Here is a 22,741-nt window from a genome sequence, read left to right as displayed (position 1 = left end):
GAGGAGGAAGAGAGAGCCAGAAGGGGGAGGAGGCCAGGTGTCCCTATTCAGCCTCCAGGGGAGTGACCTGTGGGAGGAGAGGCGCAGGCACAAGGGGCACAGGGCCAGCAGGTAGTCCAAGGTGGAAGGGGCCACAGAAGACACCACTATCCTGCTGCCAGGGTATACAGGCGGCAATGCAGCTACCTCAATATGTCTGAGGTGCAGTGCTGAAGGAAGCTCTGTCTCTCAAGTGAGACAGTGACCTCCATTTGTCAGAGGATCGGCCCTGAGATCCGCTCCAATTGTGTGGGCGGACACCCCGTGCCAGTGGCGCTCAATTGGTATCTCAAAGGCCTTAACTGGCCACTTAATTAAACTCAAGCGCACCTCCGTCTTTATTGCGCACATGTCTACCGAAACATCGCGAGAGTGTGCGTTGACGTCGACACGCTCGGCCAATGGCAACTCACCTTATTTCACGCTCAGGCATATTGGGCACGCGCCCGCACACCGGACTAAAAATTCTGGCCATTGTCTGTATCTTCACAAGTGCATAAGGGGTTTGTACTGAGGCCCCAGTGGTGGAGATTAGCTGTACAGTGGCCTTGGCCTGTCCTGAAGCTGTTTAGCAAGGACCACTCTGGCCATGGTAGTTCAAAGTCTGCCATTCAATAGATGAGGTTTGTCACAAGGAACTTATTTGTTCCTTCCTGTGTTTCCCATTCTCTGGCTCTTTCCAGGGCTCAGTGGGGCATCTGAGTGGAATTTAAAAATCAGCTATCCACAGTTGTGTCGACTGGTGACAGACACTCTGTTCAGGCGTGCAATGACTTTCATTCACCACTGCATGGATGAGGCCAGCCAGGCACAGCGAGCCAGAGGTTTTGCAGCGATTGCTGGCTTCCCCTGCATCCAGGGTGCAATATACTGCACACATGTGGCCATTAAGGCGCCAGCAGGTGAGCTCGGTGCCTTCGTCAACAGGAAGGGCTTCCACTCCATAAACGTGCAGATAGTGTGTGATCACAGGATGCAGATTCTACAAGTCTGTGCAAGGTACCCAGGCAGCTCCCATGACACTTACATCCTGAGATACTCCCAGGTGCTGACACTCTTCAGTGCTCCAGCCTGACTGGATGGATGACTGCTGGATGACTAGGGTTATCCCCTCAAAAGGTGGCTCATGACGCCTCTCCACAACTCAAGAACAGAGGACGAGCAGCGGTACAATAGGAGCCACGCCTCCACAAGGACGGTAGTAGAGCGAACCATAGGCCTTTTCAAGATTCACTTCCGATGCCTGGACCGTTCAGGGGGTGCATTCAGATACCACCCAGATTGTGTGTCACTGATAGTGGTTGCATGCTACACTCTCCATAATCTGGCACTGAAAAGGGGGGACGCAGTGGAGGAAGAGGATCTTGACGTAGCTGCATAGGCAACAGACGATGAGTCCAGTAGTGAGTCCGAGGATGGGCACAGTGAGGAGAACGCTGAGGGCATGGATGCTGACTTGGGTAACCTCCAGGGAGGCAGGGACACCTGGTGCGCTTTGATCCAATGCTCCTTCAGCTAGCCTACCACATAAGAACCATCACCACATGCCAGGGCTGTAGGCTCCATACTCGATCCCTGACAGGACCATTTTCTTGATCAACAACATAAACTTTATTGAAATAGCACATAGTGTAAGGAGAAACACGTTCTTCATATCATCATGGCTTACCCTTCACCTGCTGAACAAATGAAGCATCCAAAGGCCAGTTGCACAAAAACACATTTAATTAACTGGTACCTGTCAAACATTCTACAAATCAACATTGACAGATGTTTTCCATCACACCAATAAACACTGAATGGAAAAATGGGGGAAACAAATATCACCCGTGATCAAGCCATGTTGTGAGTAAGGTGCTTTAAGTTTTCGCTTGCGGCTGCTACGTCTAGATGCTCCCCCCTCACATTGAGGCAGCCTGCTCACTCTGTTGTCTTGATGATCTTGGTGGTCGTCCTCTGGCACGCGGAGCTTGTGCTGGCCCCGCCTAGGAGGGAGCGGCCAATGGCACGGCTGGCATCTCCCCAATTGCCGCAGCCTCATTAGATGCTACAGTCACTGGCAGAGGGGAGGAGGAGCTGGTGGTGTCATCCAGAGTGCCCTTAGAGGAGCCGACAGATGACAGGTCATGCGCCAATGTGAAGTTGCTCTGGACCTCCCTGCTCACCATTGATGGATGGGCCTCTAGCTGGGGTACTGGGTGCCCAATCCATCTCCCACACTGACACTGACCACTTGAGGTGTCAGCTGGTGTGAAGACTTGCATGTCCGAGTGCATCCCCAGGAACCCGATTCAGCTCCTGAAGGAGCCTCTCCATGAGAGTCACCACTCTCTCCATGGAGAAGGTATTGTGCTCGGCCATGAGGGTCAACGCATTGCTTTATGCTCCGCAAGGACTCCTCCAAAAAGGAGACCATGGCACGCATACCCTCATGTATTTCTACCAGATCCTCCCGCACACCCTGCTGGATGTCCAGTATCTGCTGCCTCATGGATGACTCCAGAGGCACATCATCAGCCATTGACTGAGCATTGTCCTGGTCCCCAGCCGTCTTCCGACTGCCGGTGCCCTGGGCACACTCTGCCTTCGCCTGCACTTCAAGCGAGTGTGAAGTGCCCTCACCAATGTGCACCAAGATATTAGCTGGTGATCCAATGTCCACCGAGGTGCTGGTATCTGCGCTGGTGCCTGCTTGAGAGAGCGGGTGTGTCGCAGGTGCGGCCTGATCAGTGTGGTCCTCAGGGGTCAGGGGCAGGCCTTCAGGCTCCTCATCCCAAAGGGCTGGTGGTGAGCCTGAAAGGAAGATCAAGGACATGTCATTAGTTGAAGTCGTCACACTGTTTCTGTGCATGCCTGGCACCCGGATGAGACAGATATGCATCAGGGTGCCCTCATCTTTCCATTATCAACGGGGATTCCAGGTTTGAGGCTCACATCAATATAGAGACTACAGTGGAATGGTTGCAATTACTGACATTCTCACCTCAGTGCACTGCACTCTTACCTCCCTGTGACACCCCAACCTCACTGCGGCCGCTTGAGCTAGGCACATGGCGCCTCTCCAGCTCCAGAGCCTCCTGCTCATAACGAGTGAGGATTAGTAGGTGTGGCAGTCCCCCTCCAGTATGCAACTTCTCTATGCTGTTATGGGATCTTTTCTCCTGAAAGGACAGAGGAGCATTGATTAGTCCACTCTCGACCTGCAGCGCCATTGCAGCCAACCTCAGCTGAGGAACACCTCGTAGGGCTCAGCCGATTCGTGACTCTGGAGCCGTGAGGCATTCAGTCCAAGCAGCCAGGGCTCACCCCCTTGGCCAGGTCCTGCCTCATTGACAGTTGCCACTCACACTCTAACACCTCGAGGTCCACAGGGGGATAGGCAGCTCTTAACTGCTCTGCAAAGTGACCCATGGTACTCACCCTTCCCAATCGCAGGAGATCGTTGAAGCGCTTCCGGCACTGCATTCACGTGCACCTGCATTCACATCGTGGCTGCTGACCCTGGATGCCACCTCCTCCCAGGCCTTTTTGGTGAGGTGGGGAGGCTTCCTCCTCCCGTCCCTGGGGACAAGGATTTCTCTCCTCGCTGCCACCTCCTCCAGAAGGGCAGTGAGGCACTCATCGGAGAAACGGGGGGCTGAATGCCCTGCTGACCTGCCGTCCCGCCTGCCGTGCCCACCAGTAACGCTCTCCATCATGATCGGCGTCCTTCGGTGCAGCCTTCCAGGGGCTGTCGAGGCAACATTTGAATCAGCTGCCGGGTCACCATTGGACTCGGCGGACACTGAGCATCTGCCCCCGCCTGCCCCTTCACACTCATTCCACAGCCGCCTTAATTGGCCCACCTGCGTAAAATCGCGGTGCACTGCCGATCGAGGCTGGCTGTCGGCTTCCTGACTGCCCCTGCTGATCCCGTACGTCAAGGGTTAAATTCTGCCCAATGTTGCACATTCCCAAGGAATGTACCTTCTGCAGACTAAGTGGTGGACTAATCACCTTAAACTTAACAAATGAGGAGGCTATCACTTGGCTTTGATGTTTTACACTCGCTAAGTAAAACATTAGTAAAATTTCCTGGTTAGCTCTGACAGAATTCTTTAATGTGATTTGCTTGGACAGCTTGATGACATCACTGCACCTCGATGCTGAGAATCCCCATTAAACAACACTACAATGAATTGTATGTCAAGAGAGTTGAAGTTCTCACCACACTGATCGTTAAATGTCTCAGTAAGGAAAAGCTCCTTACCGATGATTGCAATATCTGGGCCATTGATAGTATATAGTATGCTGCAAGTTCAACCTGACTGTAGCCAGAAAAAAAATGTAGCATGATGTATTCAATAACATTGTCTCCATCCAACAGCAAAGGGACTTTTTAAGGTGGACTCTACAACTGGAGGCATTGGTGTCACCTTATTTTCTTACAGCATTGCTGCTGGAGTTGGGTCTGCTTCCATAGCATTCCTGCAACATAAATGCATGCAGCAGGTAGAGCAGAACACAGAAGTGCAGCAACTTGCAGAGAATTGTCCACATTTGAACTTTGACTACAGAGCTTTACAAACACTAGTGCTCATTACCAATTTTAGAAAGAATCAATTATCCACCTTTCCCTTTGATCTATGTGCTTATATTATATACAAACTGCAAGAGAATTGAGAAAGAAAAACATAATACCTTCAGATTCCTTTTCAGCAAATATGATTTCAGAAAAACAGATTTACAGATAATACTTTTTACAAGAAATGCCCCATTGGGGCATTTCCACATTTTATTTACAATTTTGGAGTATCCAGTTAATACATTTAGATATATCCAGATAAATTTGTTAAATGTAACTATGTACAAGAAACATTTTAAATGAATAGGCATTTTAGAATTGTACATTATACAGGAAACCTGCCATTACTATTGTAAATAATTTCAAAGGCATAAAATCAATACTGTTTGCATTTTTGTCTATACAGTGGTAACCCTACAATAATCAAGAATGAATGCATTGAATGGTTTCTAACAAATATTGCAATCTGTACTGAATGCATTTGTAACATGGTCAGCATTAGCAATGTATGTTTCAAATGCAGCTGCTGTCATAAATTCTTAAATATTACCACAGTTCAATATTTGCATAAGGCATACTGATTTTGTAGGTTTACATTTCCAGTTTGTAACAGATGCTAGCAACTGCAAAATATTCAGCTTTTGACAATGTTTTGCTTAATTCTGTATTTTGTCCCGCAAGTTGTTCTTTAAACATATTCATATTGTCTTTGAGGTCAAAATAATAAAGTATTCATATATTTATATAATAAGGCTGGTTGGTTGGTGGTAAAGCAGCTTTTTGTTCCTGCAGTAAGGAGACAACTTTCCAGTTATAACCATTTTGAAAATGTTTACTGTGCCTTTGTCATTTCTTTCTCCTTTAGTTGAAGTTGTGTGAGAATATGTAGGATGACTTGATAGCAGAATACATACTGAGCCTACACATAGGAACACAAAGTCTTTTTAAAGTTCTACTTTGTTGAACAGAACATCATTACTGAGTTAAAAAAGACTTGCATTTTCTTGGCTCCTTTCATGACTACAGAATGTCCCAAAGCACTTTACAGCCAATGAAGTACTGACTAAGTGTAGTCACTGTTGTAATGAAGAAAATGCAGCAGAAAACCTGTATACAAGCTCCCACAAATAGTAATGAAACTAAGATCAGATAATTTTTGATTAATGATGTTAATTGAGGGATAAATATCGGGCAGGACACCAGGGATAGTGCTCCTGCTCTTTTTTGAAACAGTGTCATGGGATCTTTTACATCCACCTGAAAGAGCATACGGGATCTCGGCTTAACATCTCAACCAAAAGATGGAAAACATGTAAGCAGTAAAACATGCTATAGCCCACCTATCATCCAACTCAGCAACACATAAATGATCAGAATCAGTTTTATTATTACCCCATTAAATTTGTTACAAAGGTATTTCACTGAGTAGGCTACAATACAACGTTCAGTAACATTTAATTGGTTTCCACTGAAGATATTTAGGACAGTGAAAAGCAGATACGTGCTTGGGCATATTACCCTGATAATTACAGTGTGCATCTTTAGATCGGACTGTTCTACATTCACCACTTTTGTACTTTTCATACTTATAAAATAAATGCACTATTGTGGTTTTATAGGCACAGAGCTTATAACAAAATCAATTTGATCTTGCACAGGTCACTTGGCCCAATGGGTCCACGCTGGCATTTATACTCCACTTGAGCCTCCTCCCACCTTTTCTCATCTAACTATAAGCATAACCATCCATTCCATTCTCCTTCATATGCTCGTCTAGCTTCCCTTTAATGCATCTATACTATTCGTTTCAACCACTCCTTGTGATAAGGAAATCCATGTTCTCACCACACTTGGTAAAGAAGTTTCTTTTGAATTCCCTATTTGATTTCTTGGTGACAATTTTATATTGATAATCTCTAGTTTTGCTCTTACCCACAAGTGGAAACATTCTCTCTCTGTCTACTCTATCAAAAACTCTCAATTTTAAAGACTTCTATTAGGTCATCCCTCAGCCTTCTCTTTTAGATCATAAGACCACAAGACATTGGAGCAGAAGTAGGCCATTCAGCCCATCAAGTCTGCTCTGCCATTCAATGAGATCATGGCTGATCTGATAATCCTCAACTCCACTTTCCTGCCTTTTTCCCCATAACACTTGATTCCCATACTGATTAAAAATTTTCTAAAAATATGATTAAAAATCTTTTCAAGAGAAAAAGAGACCCAGCTTTTGCTCATTCTCTCCTGATAGTTATACTCCATATTTCTGGTATCATGTCATATGAGGGGACATGTCTTAAAATTTTTTTTTTTCTTTATTTAAATATTTAAATATCAAATTGATCTCCCTGAGACAGCTCTGTGCCTCAGGGAGTTTTCTACGCTCTTTCGCACGCACATGCAAAAGAGCATAGGCCCCCGACTCAGCCTCCTCCTCCTGCCCGCAGAGGGAGCGCTCAGGGCTTCCGGGCATGTGTCACGCTGGGCGGGCCTTAATTGGCCCACGTAAAATGGCGGCATGCGCAGCCGCCCGTGCCTGCCCAACACCTCCGACGGAGAGAAAATTCTTTCCTATGTTCCTGAAAGCTCACCTCAGTCTGGATCATCCCATGTCGTTGGCATCTCATAGTTTCAACAATATGAGAAATGTCAAACTGTTGGCAGGCAAAAGGAAAAGTTAGAAAGCGCATAGCAAACAAATAAAAACACATGCAGTTAAGGCCCCATGCAACCCACAGTGATTTGAAACCAACAAAAATCCATCAAAAGGAGCATTATCATCAAACTCCCACTCTACTCTCTCCAATTTATGCTGACCTTGCATCCCATATATGAAATTTACCTTCCAGTACATCAGCCAAGCTGTCATTCTTCATGTATGGTCAGGAAAGTTGGCAGGTTGCTTAACCATTCGATACATTTTCAAAAGCATGGTGATCAGAAGCACAAACCCATGTGTGTTCTCAAGAGGCAGCCTAAGGGCTTTGATTGTTTTGTTTCAAATAACAAAACAATAACAAAAATACCTGGAAAAACTCAGCAGGTCTGACAGCATCTGTGGAGAGGAACACAGTTAACGTTTTGAGTCCGTATGACTCTTCAACAGAACTAAGGAAAAATAGAAATATGAACTGGTTTAAGGGGGGGTAGGACAGATAGAGCTGGACAGAGGGCCAGTGATAGGTGGAAACAGCCAAAAGATGTCATAGACAAAAGGACAAAGAGGTGTTGAAGGTGGTGATATTATCTAAGGAATGTGATAATAAAGGTACAGATAGCCCTAGTGGGGTTGGGGTGGGGTGATGGGAAGGGATCGAAATAGGCTAAAAGGTAGAGATAAAACAATGGATGGAAATACATTTAAAAATAATGGAAATAGGTGGGAAAAGAAAAATCTATATAAATTATTGGAAAAAAAAGGGGGGGGGGATTGGAAAGGGGGTGGGGACGGAGGAGAGAGCTCATGATCTAAAATTGTTGAACTCAATATTCATTCCGAAAGGCTGTAAAGTGCCTAGTCAGAAGATGAGGTGCTGTTCCTCCAGTTTGCGTTGAGCTTCACTGGAACAATGCAGCAGGCCAAGGACGGACATGTGGGCGTGATAGCAGGGTGGAGTGTTGAAATGGCAAGTGACAGGGAGGTCTGGGTCATGCTTGCGGACAGACTGAAGGTGTTCCACAAAGCGGTCACCCAGTCTGCGTTTGGTTTCCCCAACGTAAAGGAAACCACATTGGGAGCAATGAATGCAGTAGACTAAATTGAGGAAAGTGCAAGTGAAAAATGCTGCTTCACTTGAAAGGAGTGTTTGGGCCCTTGGATGGTGAGGAGAGGGGAAGTAAAGGGGCAGATGTTGCACCTTCTGTGGTTGCATGGGAAGGTGCCGTGGGAGGGGGTTGAGGTGTAGGGGGTGATGGAGGAGTGGACCAGGGTGCCCTGGAGGGAACGATCCCTGCGGAATGCCACCAGGGGGGTGAAGGGAAGATGTGTTTAGTGGTGGCATCATGCTGGAGTTGGCGGAAATGACGGAGGATGATCCTTTGAATGCGGAGGCTGGTGGGGTGATAAGTGAGGACAAGGGGGACCCTATCATGGTTCTGGGAGGGAGAGGAAGGTGTAAGGGCGGATGCGTGGGAGATGGGCCGGACACGGTTGAGGGCCCTGTCAACCACCGTGTGTGGAAAACCTCGGTTAAGGAAGAAGGAAGACATATCAGAGGAACTGTTTTTGAAAGTGGCATCATCAGAACAGATGCGACGGAGGCGAAGGAACTGAGAGAATGGGATGGACTCCTTACAGGAAGCGGGGTGTGGGGAGCTGTAGTCGAGGTAGCTGTGGGAGTCGGTAGGCTTGTAATGAATATTGGTGGACAGTCTATCAGAAATTGAGACAAAGAGGTCAAGGAAGGGGAGGGAAGTGTCAGAGATGGACCATGTGAAAATGATGGAGGGGCGGAAATTGGAAGCAAAATTAATAAATTTTTCCAGATCCAGACGAGAGCATGAAGCAGCACCGAAGCAATCATTGATGTACCAGAGAAAGAGTTGTGGGAGGGGGCCGGAGTAGGACTGGAACAAGGAATGTTCCACATACCCCATAAAGAGACAGGCATAACTGGGGCCCATGCGGGTACCCATAGCCACACCTTTTATTTGGAGGAAGTGAGAGGAGTTTAAGGAGAAATTGTTCAGTGTGAGAACAAGTTCAGCCAGACGGAGGAGAGTAGTGGTGGATGGGGATTGTTCGAGGAAGAAACGGAGAGCGATCAGACCATCCCGGATGGAGGTGTAGAGGGATTGGACGTCCATGGTGAAGAGGAGGCGGTTGGGGCCAGGGAACTGGAAATTGTTGATATGATGTAGGGTATCAGAGGAATCACTGATGTAGGTGGGAAGGGACTGGACACGGGGAGAGAGAATGGACTCAAGATAGCAAGAAATGAGTTCCGTGGGGCAGGAACAGGCTGACACGATCGGTCTGCCGGGACAGTCCTGTTTGTGGATTTTGGGTAGGAGGTAGAAGCAGGTCGTCGAGGTTGGGAGACTATGAGGTTGGAAGCTGTGGAAGGAAGATCTCCAGAGGAGATGAGGTCAGTAACAGTCCTGCAAACAATGGCTTGATGTTCAGTGGTGGGGTCATGGTCCAGGGGGAGGTAGGAGGAAGTGTCTGTGAGTTGATGCTCAGCCTCTGCGAGGTAGAGGTCAGTGCGCCAGACAACAACAGCACCACCCTTGTCAGCAGGTTTGATGACAAAGTCAGGGTTGGACCTGAGAGAACGGAGTGCAGCAACCGAAATCTTGTCTCATACCATTTTAAGTCAAGCATGATCAACTCAAGCCATTGTTCAAGCCTAGATTTCACCAATGCAAATTACTGAGGCTCACTAGATGCTGTAAGGCAGATAAAGATCAAAGACACGTCTGCTGCTTTTTTTCAGTTTCCCTCCATCCCACTGCAGAACAAAGTAATCGGTAGAAATCTTACTTTCGTCCAACTTTTGCATTCCTGCCATATATAGGACAACTAATGCACGCTGTGACTTTCATTGTTAAAATCACACTGATGACATCACATACTGTTGCTTTTGGGTCCATTTTTGTAATGAAGTCCTAGGTTCTGAAATGCATTTCTTAATTATATTACATCAAAATAACTTGCATTAAGATAGTGCCTTTAACGTAGTGAAACATCCCAGGCACTTCACAGGAGAGGTTATCAAACATAATTTGACTCTGAGTCACATAAGGTGGCATTATGATAGATGACCAAAAGCTTGGGAAAAGAGGTAGGTTTTAAGGAACATCTTAAAAGGAGAGGGATGTAGAGGTGAAGAGGTTTAGGAAGGAAATTCCAGAGTTTAGAATCTACACAGTATAAGGCAATGCCACCAATGTGCAGCAAGTTAAATTGTGCTCGCTCAAGAGACCAGACTTGGAAGAGCATGGGTATTTCAGAGGGTTATAAGACTGGAAGAGGTTATAGGGAAAGGGAAGGATGAGGCCACTGAGGGATTTGGGAACAAAGATGATCATTTTAAAATCAAGACATTGCCAAACTGAGAGACAACATAGGTGAACCAATGGATGATGGGTGACCGGGACTAAGTGCGAGCAGCAGAGTAATGCAATTATTTTGATCGTAGTCCCAGGCTGAAAAGACCTTTTGTTATATAGTATAATCAAACTTTTTCCATTCAATTCAAGTTTTGAACTGCCACACAATAAACCAAATTGAACCAAGAAATGTAGTGAAAATTTTAGAATCCAGAATGGTTACAGCATAGGAGGAGGCCATTCAGCTTGTTGTCTCTGTGCTAGCTCTTTGCAAGAGCAACTCAGCTAATCCCACACCCTGCCCTTGCCCTGGTGAACCCAACTGTGTCCCCCAATCTGAAAAACAACTGTTCACCACTACTTTCTGCTTCTGGTCACTCAGCTAACTTTGTATCCAATGCTACCACTATCCTTTTATTCCATGGGCTTCAACTTTGCTGGCACTTTATCGAAATATTTTGAAAGTCCGTACAGACCATGTCAACCACATTACTGTCATCAAGCATCTTTGTTACCTCAGCAAAATAGTCAATCAAGTTAGTTAAACACAATTTGCCTTCGCCAAATCTGTGCTGACTTTCCCTAATTAATAGACACATGTCCACGTGATTGTTAAATTTGTCCTGGATTATTGTTTCTAAAAGCTTTTCCACCATTGAAGTTAAACTGACTGAACTATAGTTGATGGGTTTATCCTTACAACTTTTTTTGAATAAGGGTATAATATTTGTAATTCTCCCAACCTCTGGCATCACCTCCATATCTGAGGAGGACAGGAAGATTATGACCAGTGCCTCTGCAATTTCCATCCTTACGTCCCTCAGTATCCTTTGATGCATTCCATTGGATCCTCGTTATTAAAGTACAGCCAGCCTTTCTAATACCTCTTCTTTATCATGTTTTTTCTAATTCATTCAAGGGATGTGGGCTTTGCTGGCTAGGCGAGCATTTATTGCCCATTTAGTATTGTAACTATCTCCTCTTTCACTATGACTTGGGTAGCATCTTCTTCCTTGGTAAAGACAGACACAAAGTACTAATTTAGTACCTCAGCTGTACCTGCTGCCTCCATGTGTAGGTCTCTGCTTTGATCCCTAATCAACCCCCCCCTCCAACCCCACCCTCTTCCCCATCCCCTTACTACTCCTTTACTATTTAAATGGTTATAGAAGACCTTTGGATACCTTTTATGTAAACTGTCAGTCTCTTCTCATGCTCTCTCTTTGCCTCTCTGATGTCCTTTTTCAATTCCCCTTTGAAATTTCTGTATTCAGCCTGGTTCTCACTTGAATTATAAACCCGATAACTGTAATATGGCCCCTTTTCATGCTTCATCCTACTCTCTATCTCTTGTATTCCAGGAAGCTCTGGCTGTGTTTGTCCTACCTTCCCACCCTCTGTGGGAATGTACCTCAATTAAATCTGAACCACCTGCTTATTTCTATTCAATTAACTGGCACAAGGTTAGAATTGATGTTGCAAACTGCAATTTCCCGAACATAAAGTGGACTGAGGTAGGCGGAGGTACAAAATTGTACCACCTAATTACATCCAGATTTAATCTGCTGTTTACCATTCAGCACAGGACCAAATGGAAATCATCACCCCGATGTGGATGAAGCAGTTCTGGGAAAGTGAGTGAGTGAGAAAAAACAAACTCCTTCTAATTGGCTATATGTTAAATTATGAGTTTATCCCTCCTTCTTTAGAATGAATGCTCTTGGCGATGGGAAGGAGCAGAAAAATTATTAGATTACAGTAAGAAAAAATAATTTTCCTGACCCTTTGAAGAAATTGTACACATTATATTGCGGCCCTGCGTGAAGTACTTGAGGATTTATTTCAGGCTGCATGGTTTAATGTGCTGGATTAGTTACTTTATCCACTACGTCACCCTTCCCTCACAGTGTGTCACTGCTAAACTTCATCTTCATAATTACAAACTGTTGAAAATTAAAAATCTTTACACATCCTTATAATCAGGGCCTGCAATAAAACTTGCTACAATGTTTGTTCAAATGATAATAAAACGGTCCAAACTTTTATTTCTGTTGGAAGAACGCTTATTGCTGCTGAATGTAAGCATCAAACCATCATATGCAAACCACCTGGATCATCAAGCCCCTTTTGACGCAGCCATCTATCAGACGAAAGAGTCCCAAGGACCAGTTCTAATCAAAACATGCTGTATAGCTCCAGATACAATAAGAAACATGCTTTCTGCAGGTGTAGTACACTAAAGTAAATACAGAAGGCATTTCCTGTGCTTTTATTTTTTAAAAAAAAGTTATGTTTCCATTTTTCTTCCTCTGGAGGATTTAATTGCTTGCTGGGGTATTACAGGTACTAACAGTCCACAAATACTCATGCACAGGGCCAAGTTCCATACATAAGCCTAGACAGTGAATGTCTGAAGATAATTTGACTACACATAACAGGCAAGCTAGGCCTATTCTGCAAAAAAAATGCATTCCTGTAGCGCCATTCACAACTGCAGGATATGCAAAAGTGCTTTACAGTCATGAGGTACATTTGAATTGTCACTATGGTAACATAGGAAATGCAGCAGCCAATTTATGTTCAGCAAGCTCCCACAAACAGCGATGTGACAATGATCAAATTATCTGTTTTTGTGATGTTGATTGAGGGATAAATATTTGTCAAGACATCTTTTATTTGAAATAGTGCCCAAGGATCATTTACATCTAACATGGAGCAGACTGTTCAAATCTCATCCAAAAGATGGCACCTCTGACAGTGCAGCACTTGTCATCTGAGATCCTTGCGCCCAAGTCACCAGAATGTGACATGTATCTACAGCTTTCTGACTTAGAGGCAAAAATATGACCAACTGAGCCATGATTGACACTGCCTGATATCTCACCTGAAATCTACATTTCTGTAGTCACAGAAAGTGTTTTGGACTTGAACCCTGACTGATCATTCCCTTTCCTAGCTTAGAGGTGCCGAAGTTAATTATTGTCTACAACTGTTGCCATGGCTCACCTTAAGCTAATACAGGGCTAATTCGGTTCAAGGGCTGAACCTGTATAGTTCATTAGCACATTGAGCTGTACCTTTTATTCACTGACCACAAACATACCCATTGAAGCTTTAGCTGAAGGTGAAAACATTCTATATTTTACTTGTCCTGAATGACAGGATGAGCAAATAGCTTTAATTTACATCAAGTTTAGAGACAACTATCCAATATGAATTCTACCCATTAATATTTTCTATTACTGTTAATACAGCTACTAGGGACAATTAACTTCAGTTTCATGCCATTTGCCCAAGTGCAGATCTATTGTATAATTTCCTTGAGATTTCATTTTAGTTGCATCTCCTATTGGAGAACGTATCAACTATTTTCTGGAAGTTGAAGTATTACTATGGACACGTATTTGTAATTGCTGTTTCTCTTTTGGTGAGCTGATCCCTACGTACCCTTGAGAAAGGAAGAAAAAGGATGTCTTACCCTCAATTGCTAACTATTAGATCAAGTCATTCTATCAAATACATTGCACAAAACTTTAAATTCCTAAACAAATGATAATTTAGATTTATTTCTTCTGTGTCTGAACACATGGTAATCCTTCTAATATTTCAGTTTGTTACTGTTGATTTAATATCTAATGGCAATTTTTTCCATAAATACACTATGTAATGTAGCAAAAATACATGGTTTAAATGAAATCTGGGCTCCTTTGTTGATTACATAACTCAAGCTCAGTACCTCCAAATTCCAGTGACCCCACCAGGGGTTTAGATAGCACGGGTAGTCCCTTGCTCACCATTGACAAGTACTTGTGCCACTAGTATGGTATCTAGGATGCCTGATAATGCCGCAATGCCAACTTAAAGGACCCAAGCTGGGGGTGGTCTTACCCCGCCACCTTTCCCTGGAAGCTAAGCCCAGGCTCCCCTCAGTTGCTGTCTTACAAAAAGGGCTATTAAAAATATATATTGTTTTTAATTCTGGGAATCCAATATTTGGGGACCCAAGCCATGACCTCAGATTGAAGCCCCAGTTTGTCCCTACGTCTACTTTTTGGCTGGGCAGTATATGTTCGGCTGGATTTACAGTCCCTGAGGGGTGGGATGGCAGGTTGGGGAGGGGGATGGGGTGCAATGGGGCTGGCATAAAATTGGGCACTATGCCAAGGACACTGTTACTGGTGCCTACCTGGCCACCAATTGAGACCCTTAAGTGGCCAATTAATGATCATTTGATTGTCTGGCAGCTCTCGGAGGTGGGATTCCCTCCCCAGGTGGGAGTGGAAGTCTCACCTCATGCCAATTATCAGCCCAACAGCCAAGTGGAGGGCAGCTAGCCCCCTGACGTTTACTCTGGGGTTGGGAGGGGGTGCCAGGGACCCACCCCCATAAAATCCAGGCTCTTGTCTCATCAGATGTAACTTCCTTGACCATATTCTGCATCTCAATAATGGCTTGGGGTGCAGGAACTCTTGGAGCTTTTATGGTGATGGCTTTGTAAAGATTTTGTGCAAATAAAATGCATTCCCCAAAGGGCCATTCTTTGGTTAAACTGAGATATAAACTGTCAGGGTCCTAGTCCATTTTCCAGCCATTCTGGTATGTTTTTGCCAAAACTTTTGGCGGGCATATCCAATGCTCCCTGTAAGTTGCTCAAGCACACTGTCCAGGCCGTTTGAAGTTGGATCCTTTAAAATATTGCGTGTGCATGGCTTTGCAAAAAATTTCAAGGTACCATGCATTCAAATATGTTGAGTACAATAAAAAATATTTACAGTTGACATTTGTGTATACTGCAAAGGAATATGGATTTTCAGCCACACAAGGTAAGGATGATTTAAAATACTTCGATAGTGATTTTTAATTAATGTGCAACCTATGGTATTCAATTTGATTTTGACCCTATTCTTCCCTTTTATTAAAACATTAGCACAATCTCACCGGTAAGAAACCCAAAATTTCATTACCAATACTTCCCAGTTTGCGTGTGGATTGCAGAGCTCAATTTTGCCAAATTACTTAATAGCCACATTCATGTAATTTTTCACTTTTTTTGCATATTATGTACCTTTGCATAATCTACACCTGAGATTAAGGTTTTTTTCAATGTAAAATGGTTTGTTACATGCAAAATGGTGGCATGCCTTTGCATCAAGATAGCAATGCTCATAATTCAGCGCTGATCATTTTTGCTGGGCAAAAATATATAGAAAGGAGGGGGAAATTGTATTGATATAGCAGCTCTCACATTCTCAGGGAATCTCAGGTGTCAATAAATTACCTTTGAACTGTTGTTTTATAGGCAAGCATGGCAGCTAATTTGTACACAGCCAGGCCTCACAAACACCAATGAGATGAATGTTCAATTAATCTGTTTTAGTAGGTGCTAATGCAGGGATAAATGTTAGCCATAGCACTTTTCTCCCTTGAAAAGTGCCATGGCGCTTTTTATGTCTACCTGAACAAAAAGTGGGGCCTCAGGTTACCGTCTCATCTGAAAGATAACAGCTCCAACAATGTAGCGCTTGCTTGGTAATAACCTAGACTTGCACGTTGGTGCATGTTCTCAAATCCCTGGAATGGTAAATTTAGGAGGGTTTCATATAAATTCATATGTTGAAAAATACTTACATCAAGTCCTTTGCTGATGAATGTCAACACTGCATCTAGACAAATAAGGGTCCCAGAACGACCAATTCCTGCACTACAGTGGGCAATAATGGGGGTAGAACGTTTGATATATCTCATGTAGCTGAGAAAGGTGACTAATTGTTCTGGTTGTTCTGGGGTCCCATGGTCTGGCCAGGCAGTAAAGTTCAGATGGGTTACTTGCCGTGACTCGCCACTCTGTACAAACAAAAGGATGATTTTAGTCAGAGAATTTAAACCACAAACAACCCCTGCCCTGAAACAGCAAATAAATATTCTGATGAAGAGGTCAGGGCTGTTTTTCCTGTGGGCCCTGAACCTGGATGTGCCACAATTGCAATGATCTGAGCCTGCCTGTATTGGAGGATTCAGGCTATTTAAGAGGCTTGGAACTAAGCTGATGGTGGCTCACCCCAAGCAGTGCCAAATTCCCAGAGATAGAGGAGGAAAGTCAGTTGTTCAGGCTGACTGGCTGTTGTCATAAAACAGCAGAAAGAACTATGCCATTGTCAACCCTCAAGTTGATGTCCTTGTAAAAACAAAAAAAAAAAGATTTACCTTGGGGGTAATATTCCCCTGAAGAAGAGTCACAAGGACTTGAAACGTTAACTCTGTTTTTTTCTCTCCTGTTAGATCTGCTGAGTTTTTCCAGCATTTTCTGTTTTTGTTTACCTTGGGGGGGTCCTACCTGCTTGCTGCCTACACCTCTCTAGTCAGATAAGGACTAGCAAAGGACCTAATGTCTACTTTTTCCATGTGCTATTCAAAATGGCCATCAGGGACAATGCTGGAAGAAAATGAGGCAGAGTGGGAAATGCCTCCTTCCACCTCGCTTAATTGACTGTCCATAGTCTGTGTCTTTTGCAGCTAGTATTAGATGCACAAAAATGGTACACCAGCCAGTTGACGCCCCCACCAATGGTCTAGCCAACAGCTGTGACATGAAAATGCAAACAATTATGCATTTAGCACTTTGTGGCATATTGTCTGTTGGCACAGTAAACTAATTGTACCACTAAAAAAAAAATCACAATTTAGCTAATCTATTTGCACATACCTGTAAGTCAATCATCTCAATTTTCCGAATAATAAAGTCTTCCAATGGCTGACAACTTTGAAGGATTATCTTAATCTTGTTGTTTATTATTATTGACTTTCCCTGAAGTTCTGGCCAGTATCTTTGACATTTGACCTTTCCTCCTTCGACTTCCAGGGTCATCATAGCAATGATATTAGACTCCTGTTCCCAAACCATTTGCCAAAAGTCTGCCAGTGTATGAGGTAGAGGTCCTTGACATGCAATGTATGTATAGTCTTTCTTATCCACTGGTATTTTTATAAAGCTGGCATTAATGTATCCTTGCTCTTCTCCAAGAGGAACTCGTGTGCCATCATCTGCAATTAATAAATAATTAATTGTATTTCTACATTAAATCTCCATATCTAATATCTATCAGTCGTGTCTTTATATTTGTATGAATACTCAACAGGAAGTAAGGTTATTAAATAAAAAATTCATGACATCCTTGTTTTTGAAAGTGGTGTAAAAAGATTGCCACAGTTATATATTAAATATTGAACTCTACTTATTTCCTTCTACATGAGAAAAATGAATGTACTATCACTAAATTTGGGGATGATACAAAAATAAGTGGGAAGGCAAGTGGTGAGGATGACACAAGGAGTCTACAGAGGGATACAGACAGTTAAGTGAGTGGGCAAAAAAGTGGCAGATGGAATATAATGTGGCAAAATGTGAGTTTATGCACTTTGGCAGGAAGAATAGAGGAGCTGAATATTACTTAAATGGAGAAAGACTGCAGAAGGCTGCATAACAGAGGGATTTGGGAGTCCTTGTGCATGAATCCCAAAAAGCTAACATACAAGTTCAACAGGTAATAGGGAAGGCAAATGAAATGTTGGCCTTTATTTCAAAGAGAATGGAGTATAAAAATAGGGAAGTCTTGCTAAAACTATACAAGGCACTAATCAGACCACACCTAGAATACTGTGAACAGTTTTGGTCCCCTTATCTAAGGAAAGATATACTGGCATTGGAGGCAGTCCAGAGAAGGTTCACTAGGTTGATTCTGGGTATGGAAAGATTTTCTTATGAGGAGAGGTTGTGTAGGTTGGGCCTGTACTCATTGGAGTTTAGAAGAATGAGATGTGACCTTATTGAAACATGTAGGGCAGAATTTTTCAGTCAGCGTGCGGGAGCGGGCCTAACTTGCCGACGCGTAAAATGACTTGCAATGATGGGCCTGCATCCTGACGTCATCGCGCAGCCCTGCGATATTTTGTTTGGCGGGCCTGACAATGTGTAAATGGCCTGTTAAGGCCATTATAAAAGTACCTCATGTAATTAATAACGCTGCCCGTCCAACCTTAAGGCTGGCGGGCAGGTGAAAAGCCCAAGCGGCCTTTGCGTTTTTCAGGAAACCTCATCCATGAACAGGATGAGGTTTCCTAAAGCTTTTATTAAATAAATAAATAATTTTCCCGAAATATAAAAACATGTCCCATCTCATGTGACAGTCATATGAGGGGACATGTTTAAATAACTTCTAAAATCTTTTATTTAATTATTTTAATATCGATTCAATCTCCCTGAGGCAGCTCCGTGCCTCAGGGACATTGACGCGCTGGTCTGCACGCATGCGCGTGAAAGAGCGCTGGCCCCGACTCTCCCTCCTCCCCCCGCCTGCACAGGTAGCGCTGAGCGCTGCGGCTCTGGTCTTATGCTGGCCTGCCCGCATAAATTGGAGATGTGGAGCCGATTGTGGGTGGTGATCAGCTAGGCGACTGCCCCCATCGAGTCCGCCCACCATATGAAAATTTCTGTCCATATGATTTTTTGGGGGCTTGACAGGGTAGATGCTGAGAGGTTGTTTCCCCTTGTGGGAGAGTCTAGGACCAGAGGGCATAATCTCACAGTAAGGGGTCACCCATTTAAAATAGAGACGAGGAGGAATTTCTTCTCTGAGAGGGTAGTTAATCAGTGGAATCCTTTACTGTAGAGGACTGTAGAAGGTGGGTCATTAAGTATATTCAAGGTGGAGATAAGCAGATTTTTAATCAGTAAGGGGATCAATGGTTATGGGAAAAAGGCAGGAAAGTGGAGTCGAGGATTATCAGATCAGCCATGATCTCATTGAATGGCGGAGCAGACTCGATGGGCCGAATGGACTACTTTTGGTCATACGTCTTATGGTTTTATGGAGAATTAAATAAATATCCTGATCTTTAAAAGCAGTGCTTTTGTGCATGGAGGATGATACTAGGACCAGAGGCTGAGCTATAAAAAGGTTGTTTTCATGCCTAGCCTCAGAAATGTAGTGAGTATATAAATAACATTCAATATTTGCTCATTTAGTGTGTTCCATCCAGAGACCTGCTTTGTCACCAGACTAACTGGTGGGATTAAATGTTTTGAAGTTGCACCCTAACTTCCAGAGATAGTCCTGCAATACTCTAGGTTATGAAACATTGCAACGTACACTTTTCATCCATTTGTGTTATAGGAGACATTTCTATGGTTCAAGGAGCACAGAAGCAATAATGCTCCAGTGTGTCAAGAAGCTTGTGATTCCTAATTAGGAGATCTATAGTTCCCCACATTTCACATTTTGAACGAATGATACAGTGCATTAACTTTACAGCATAGTCAGTGTTGTCTAAATCTGTTAAGAACAGTAAGAGATAGGAGCTGGGTTGGCCATTAGGTCTTTCAAGTCTGCTCTGGCATTTAATAAGATCATGGCCGATCTTATACTTCAACTCCACCTATCCTCATATCTCTTAATTCTCTTCGTACCCAAAGATCTAACGACCCCTTGTCTTGAACATACTCAGCGACTGAGCATTCACTGCTCCCTGAGATAGAGAATTCCAATGATTCACAACCCTCTCAGTGAAGAAATTTCTCATCTCAGTCCTATTTGATGATCCTATTTAGAGACCGTTACTCTGTGTTCTAGGTTCCCCAACTAGGGGTACCATTTTCTCAGCAGCTACACTGTCAAGTCCTGTAAAAATGTTATATGTTTCAATTAGATCACCTCTCATTCTTCTAAACTTGAGGAAATGTAGGCCTCTCTCTCCCCATAGGACAATCACCTCATCCTAGGAACCAGTCTCACAAACCTTGGTTGCACTCCCTTTCAGACAAGTATGTCCTTCCTTAGGCAAGGAGACCAAAAATGCACATAGTACTCCAAGTATGGCCTCACCAATACCCTGTACAATTGCAGGAAGACTTTTTTGCCTTTATACTCGAAGCCCTTTGTAACAAAAGCTAACATACTTGCCTTCCTAATTGTTCACTGTACCTGCATGTTAACTTTCTGTGCTTCATGTACAAGGACACCTAAGTCCCCCAGAATGAAAATATTTCCCAGTCTCTCACCATTCAAAAAAATATTCTGTTTTATCATTTTTCCTTTCAAAGTGGATAACTTCACATTTTGCCACATTGTATTCCATCTACCATGTTTTTGCCCACTCGCCCAAATGTCTACATTCATCTGCAGCCTCTTTGCACACAACTCACTGCTTACTTTCCCATCTAACTTTGTATAGTCAGTAAACTGGATACGTTACACTCTCCCCTCAACTATGTTATTAATATAGATAGTAAATAGCTCAGGCCCAAGTACTCAGCCTTGTGGTGGTACACCGCTAGTTGCAGCCTGCCAACCTAAAAATGTCTCATTTATTCCTATTTTGCTTTCTGACAATCAATGCCCAATCCATGCTTACATATTACCCCAAACCAATGATTCCCTATTATTTGTAACAGCTCCTTGTGTGGCACCTGAACAAATACTTTATTAAAATGCAAATACACTACACCCACTGTTCCTCCTTGTCCATCTTATTAGCCACATCCTCAAAAACCTCTAACAGATTTGTCAAATATTATATCCCTTTCAAAAATCTGTGTTGATTCTGCTTAATCATGTTATGATTTTCAAAGTGCCTTGTTGCCACGTTCCAACTAATAGTTTTTAGTATTTTGCCTACTACTGGTGCTAGGCTAACAATTCCCAGTTTTCTTTCTTCTTTTCTTAAATAGCGGGGCTATGCTCGCTATCTTCCAATCCTTGTGAACTTTTCTAGAATCCAAGGAATTCTAGAAGGTCAAAACTAATGTGCCTGCTATCTCTGCAGCTACCTTTTTAAAAACCATAGGATGCAGGTCATCAGGTACAGGGGATTTGTCACCACTTTGTCCCATTAATATCTCCAGTGCTATTTCTTTACTTATATTGATTTCTTTAAGATCTCCATTCTTGCTAGATCCATGGATCCCCATTGTTTCCAGAATGCTTTGCGTGTCTTCGGCCGTAAAGGCGGATACAATGTATTTGTTTAATATCTCTGCCATTTTCTTGTTTCCCAATTTAATTTTACCCTTCGCTGTCTCAGTGGGCCCATGTTTACTTTCACTAATCTCTTCCTATTTACATACCTATAAAAACCCTTACAATCTGTTTTGATGCCTTTTGCCAGTCTACTCACATATTCACTTCCCTTCTCAATTTCTTGGTACCCCTTTGCTGAATTTTAAAATCCTCCCAATCCTAAGGTTAACTACTTTTTTTTGACAACATTATAAGCCTCTTCCTTTGATTTAACTTTAACTGCTTTTGTTAGCCTTGGTTGGACCACTATTTCCTTGGGGCTTATGCTTTAAAGAAAAGTATATTTGCTGCAAATTATGTATTAATTCTTCAAATGCCAGAATTGCTTGTCTACCATCATATCTTTTAATCTAGACTCATAGGGCAGAATATTATGCTTGGTGTGCGGGCGCGCGCCCGACACACCCAAGCGTAAAATGATGAGCAATGATGTCGGGTGACCGGCTCGACGTCATCGCACAGCCTCGCAATATTTCGTTCGGTGGGTGCACGCTGGAGTCAGCTGTGTGCCTGCTTGCAATTGAAAGGCCTATTAAAGCTATTAAGAAGCTAGTTAAATTCAAATTTACGCTGCCCGTCCAACCTAATAGTTGGAAAGCAGGCATAAAGGCTAAGTGGCCTTTACATTTTTTAGGGAACCACAGGCAGGATAAGGTTTCTAAAGCAAATAAACATCAAATAAACATTTTATTTTAAAATTAAAAACATGTCCCAGCTCATGTGACAGAGTCACATGAGGGGACATGTTTTATGACAATTTTATTTCCTTTCTTCATTTTTTTAAAGTGCTTCATCTCCCTGAGGCAGCTCCATGCCTCAGGGAGATTGAAGTGCTCTTTCACGCGCATGCGCGAAGACTGCGCTAGGCCTACTTGCCCTCCTCCCCCCGCCCGCACAGGCAGCACTGAGCGCTGCCGCTCGTGTTCCACACTGGGCAGGCCTTAATTGGTCCGCCAGTGTGAAATCGCGGTGTGGAGCCGATCGCGGGCAGCGGTTGGCTTCCCGGCCGTCCCTG

At 43.6% G+C, this 22,741-nt stretch overlaps 1 protein-coding gene across 2 annotated transcripts in view; it reads right to left on the bottom strand.

Annotated features, from left to right (window-relative positions):
• Nucleotides 1–4,726: 4,726 nt before the first annotated feature.
• ptpn13 (protein tyrosine phosphatase non-receptor type 13) overlaps nucleotides 4,727–22,741 on the bottom strand; it is a 280,945-nt gene continuing 262,930 nt past the window's right edge. For both annotated transcript variants that reach the window (XM_078543989.1, XM_078543998.1), the window contains 4 exons: nucleotides 17,358–17,695; nucleotides 16,283–16,498; nucleotides 7,195–7,257; nucleotides 4,727–5,522 (listed from right to left, as the gene is read on the bottom strand). In XM_078543989.1, coding sequence (XP_078400115.1) covers nucleotides 5,436–5,522; nucleotides 7,195–7,257; nucleotides 16,283–16,498; nucleotides 17,358–17,695 — 704 coding nt within the window. In that variant the 3' untranslated portion in view covers nucleotides 4,727–5,435. The remainder of the gene's footprint in view (nucleotides 5,523–7,194; nucleotides 7,258–16,282; nucleotides 16,499–17,357; nucleotides 17,696–22,741) is intronic.

The sequence above is a fragment of the Cetorhinus maximus genome, chromosome 1 (assembly GCF_964194155.1).
Source record: "Cetorhinus maximus chromosome 1, sCetMax3.hap1.1, whole genome shotgun sequence".
NCBI classification, from domain to species: Eukaryota; Metazoa; Chordata; class Chondrichthyes; order Lamniformes; family Cetorhinidae; genus Cetorhinus; species Cetorhinus maximus.
The sequence above is the reverse complement of the archived record's forward strand: the minus strand, read 5'-3'. Positions and strand labels throughout refer to the sequence as shown.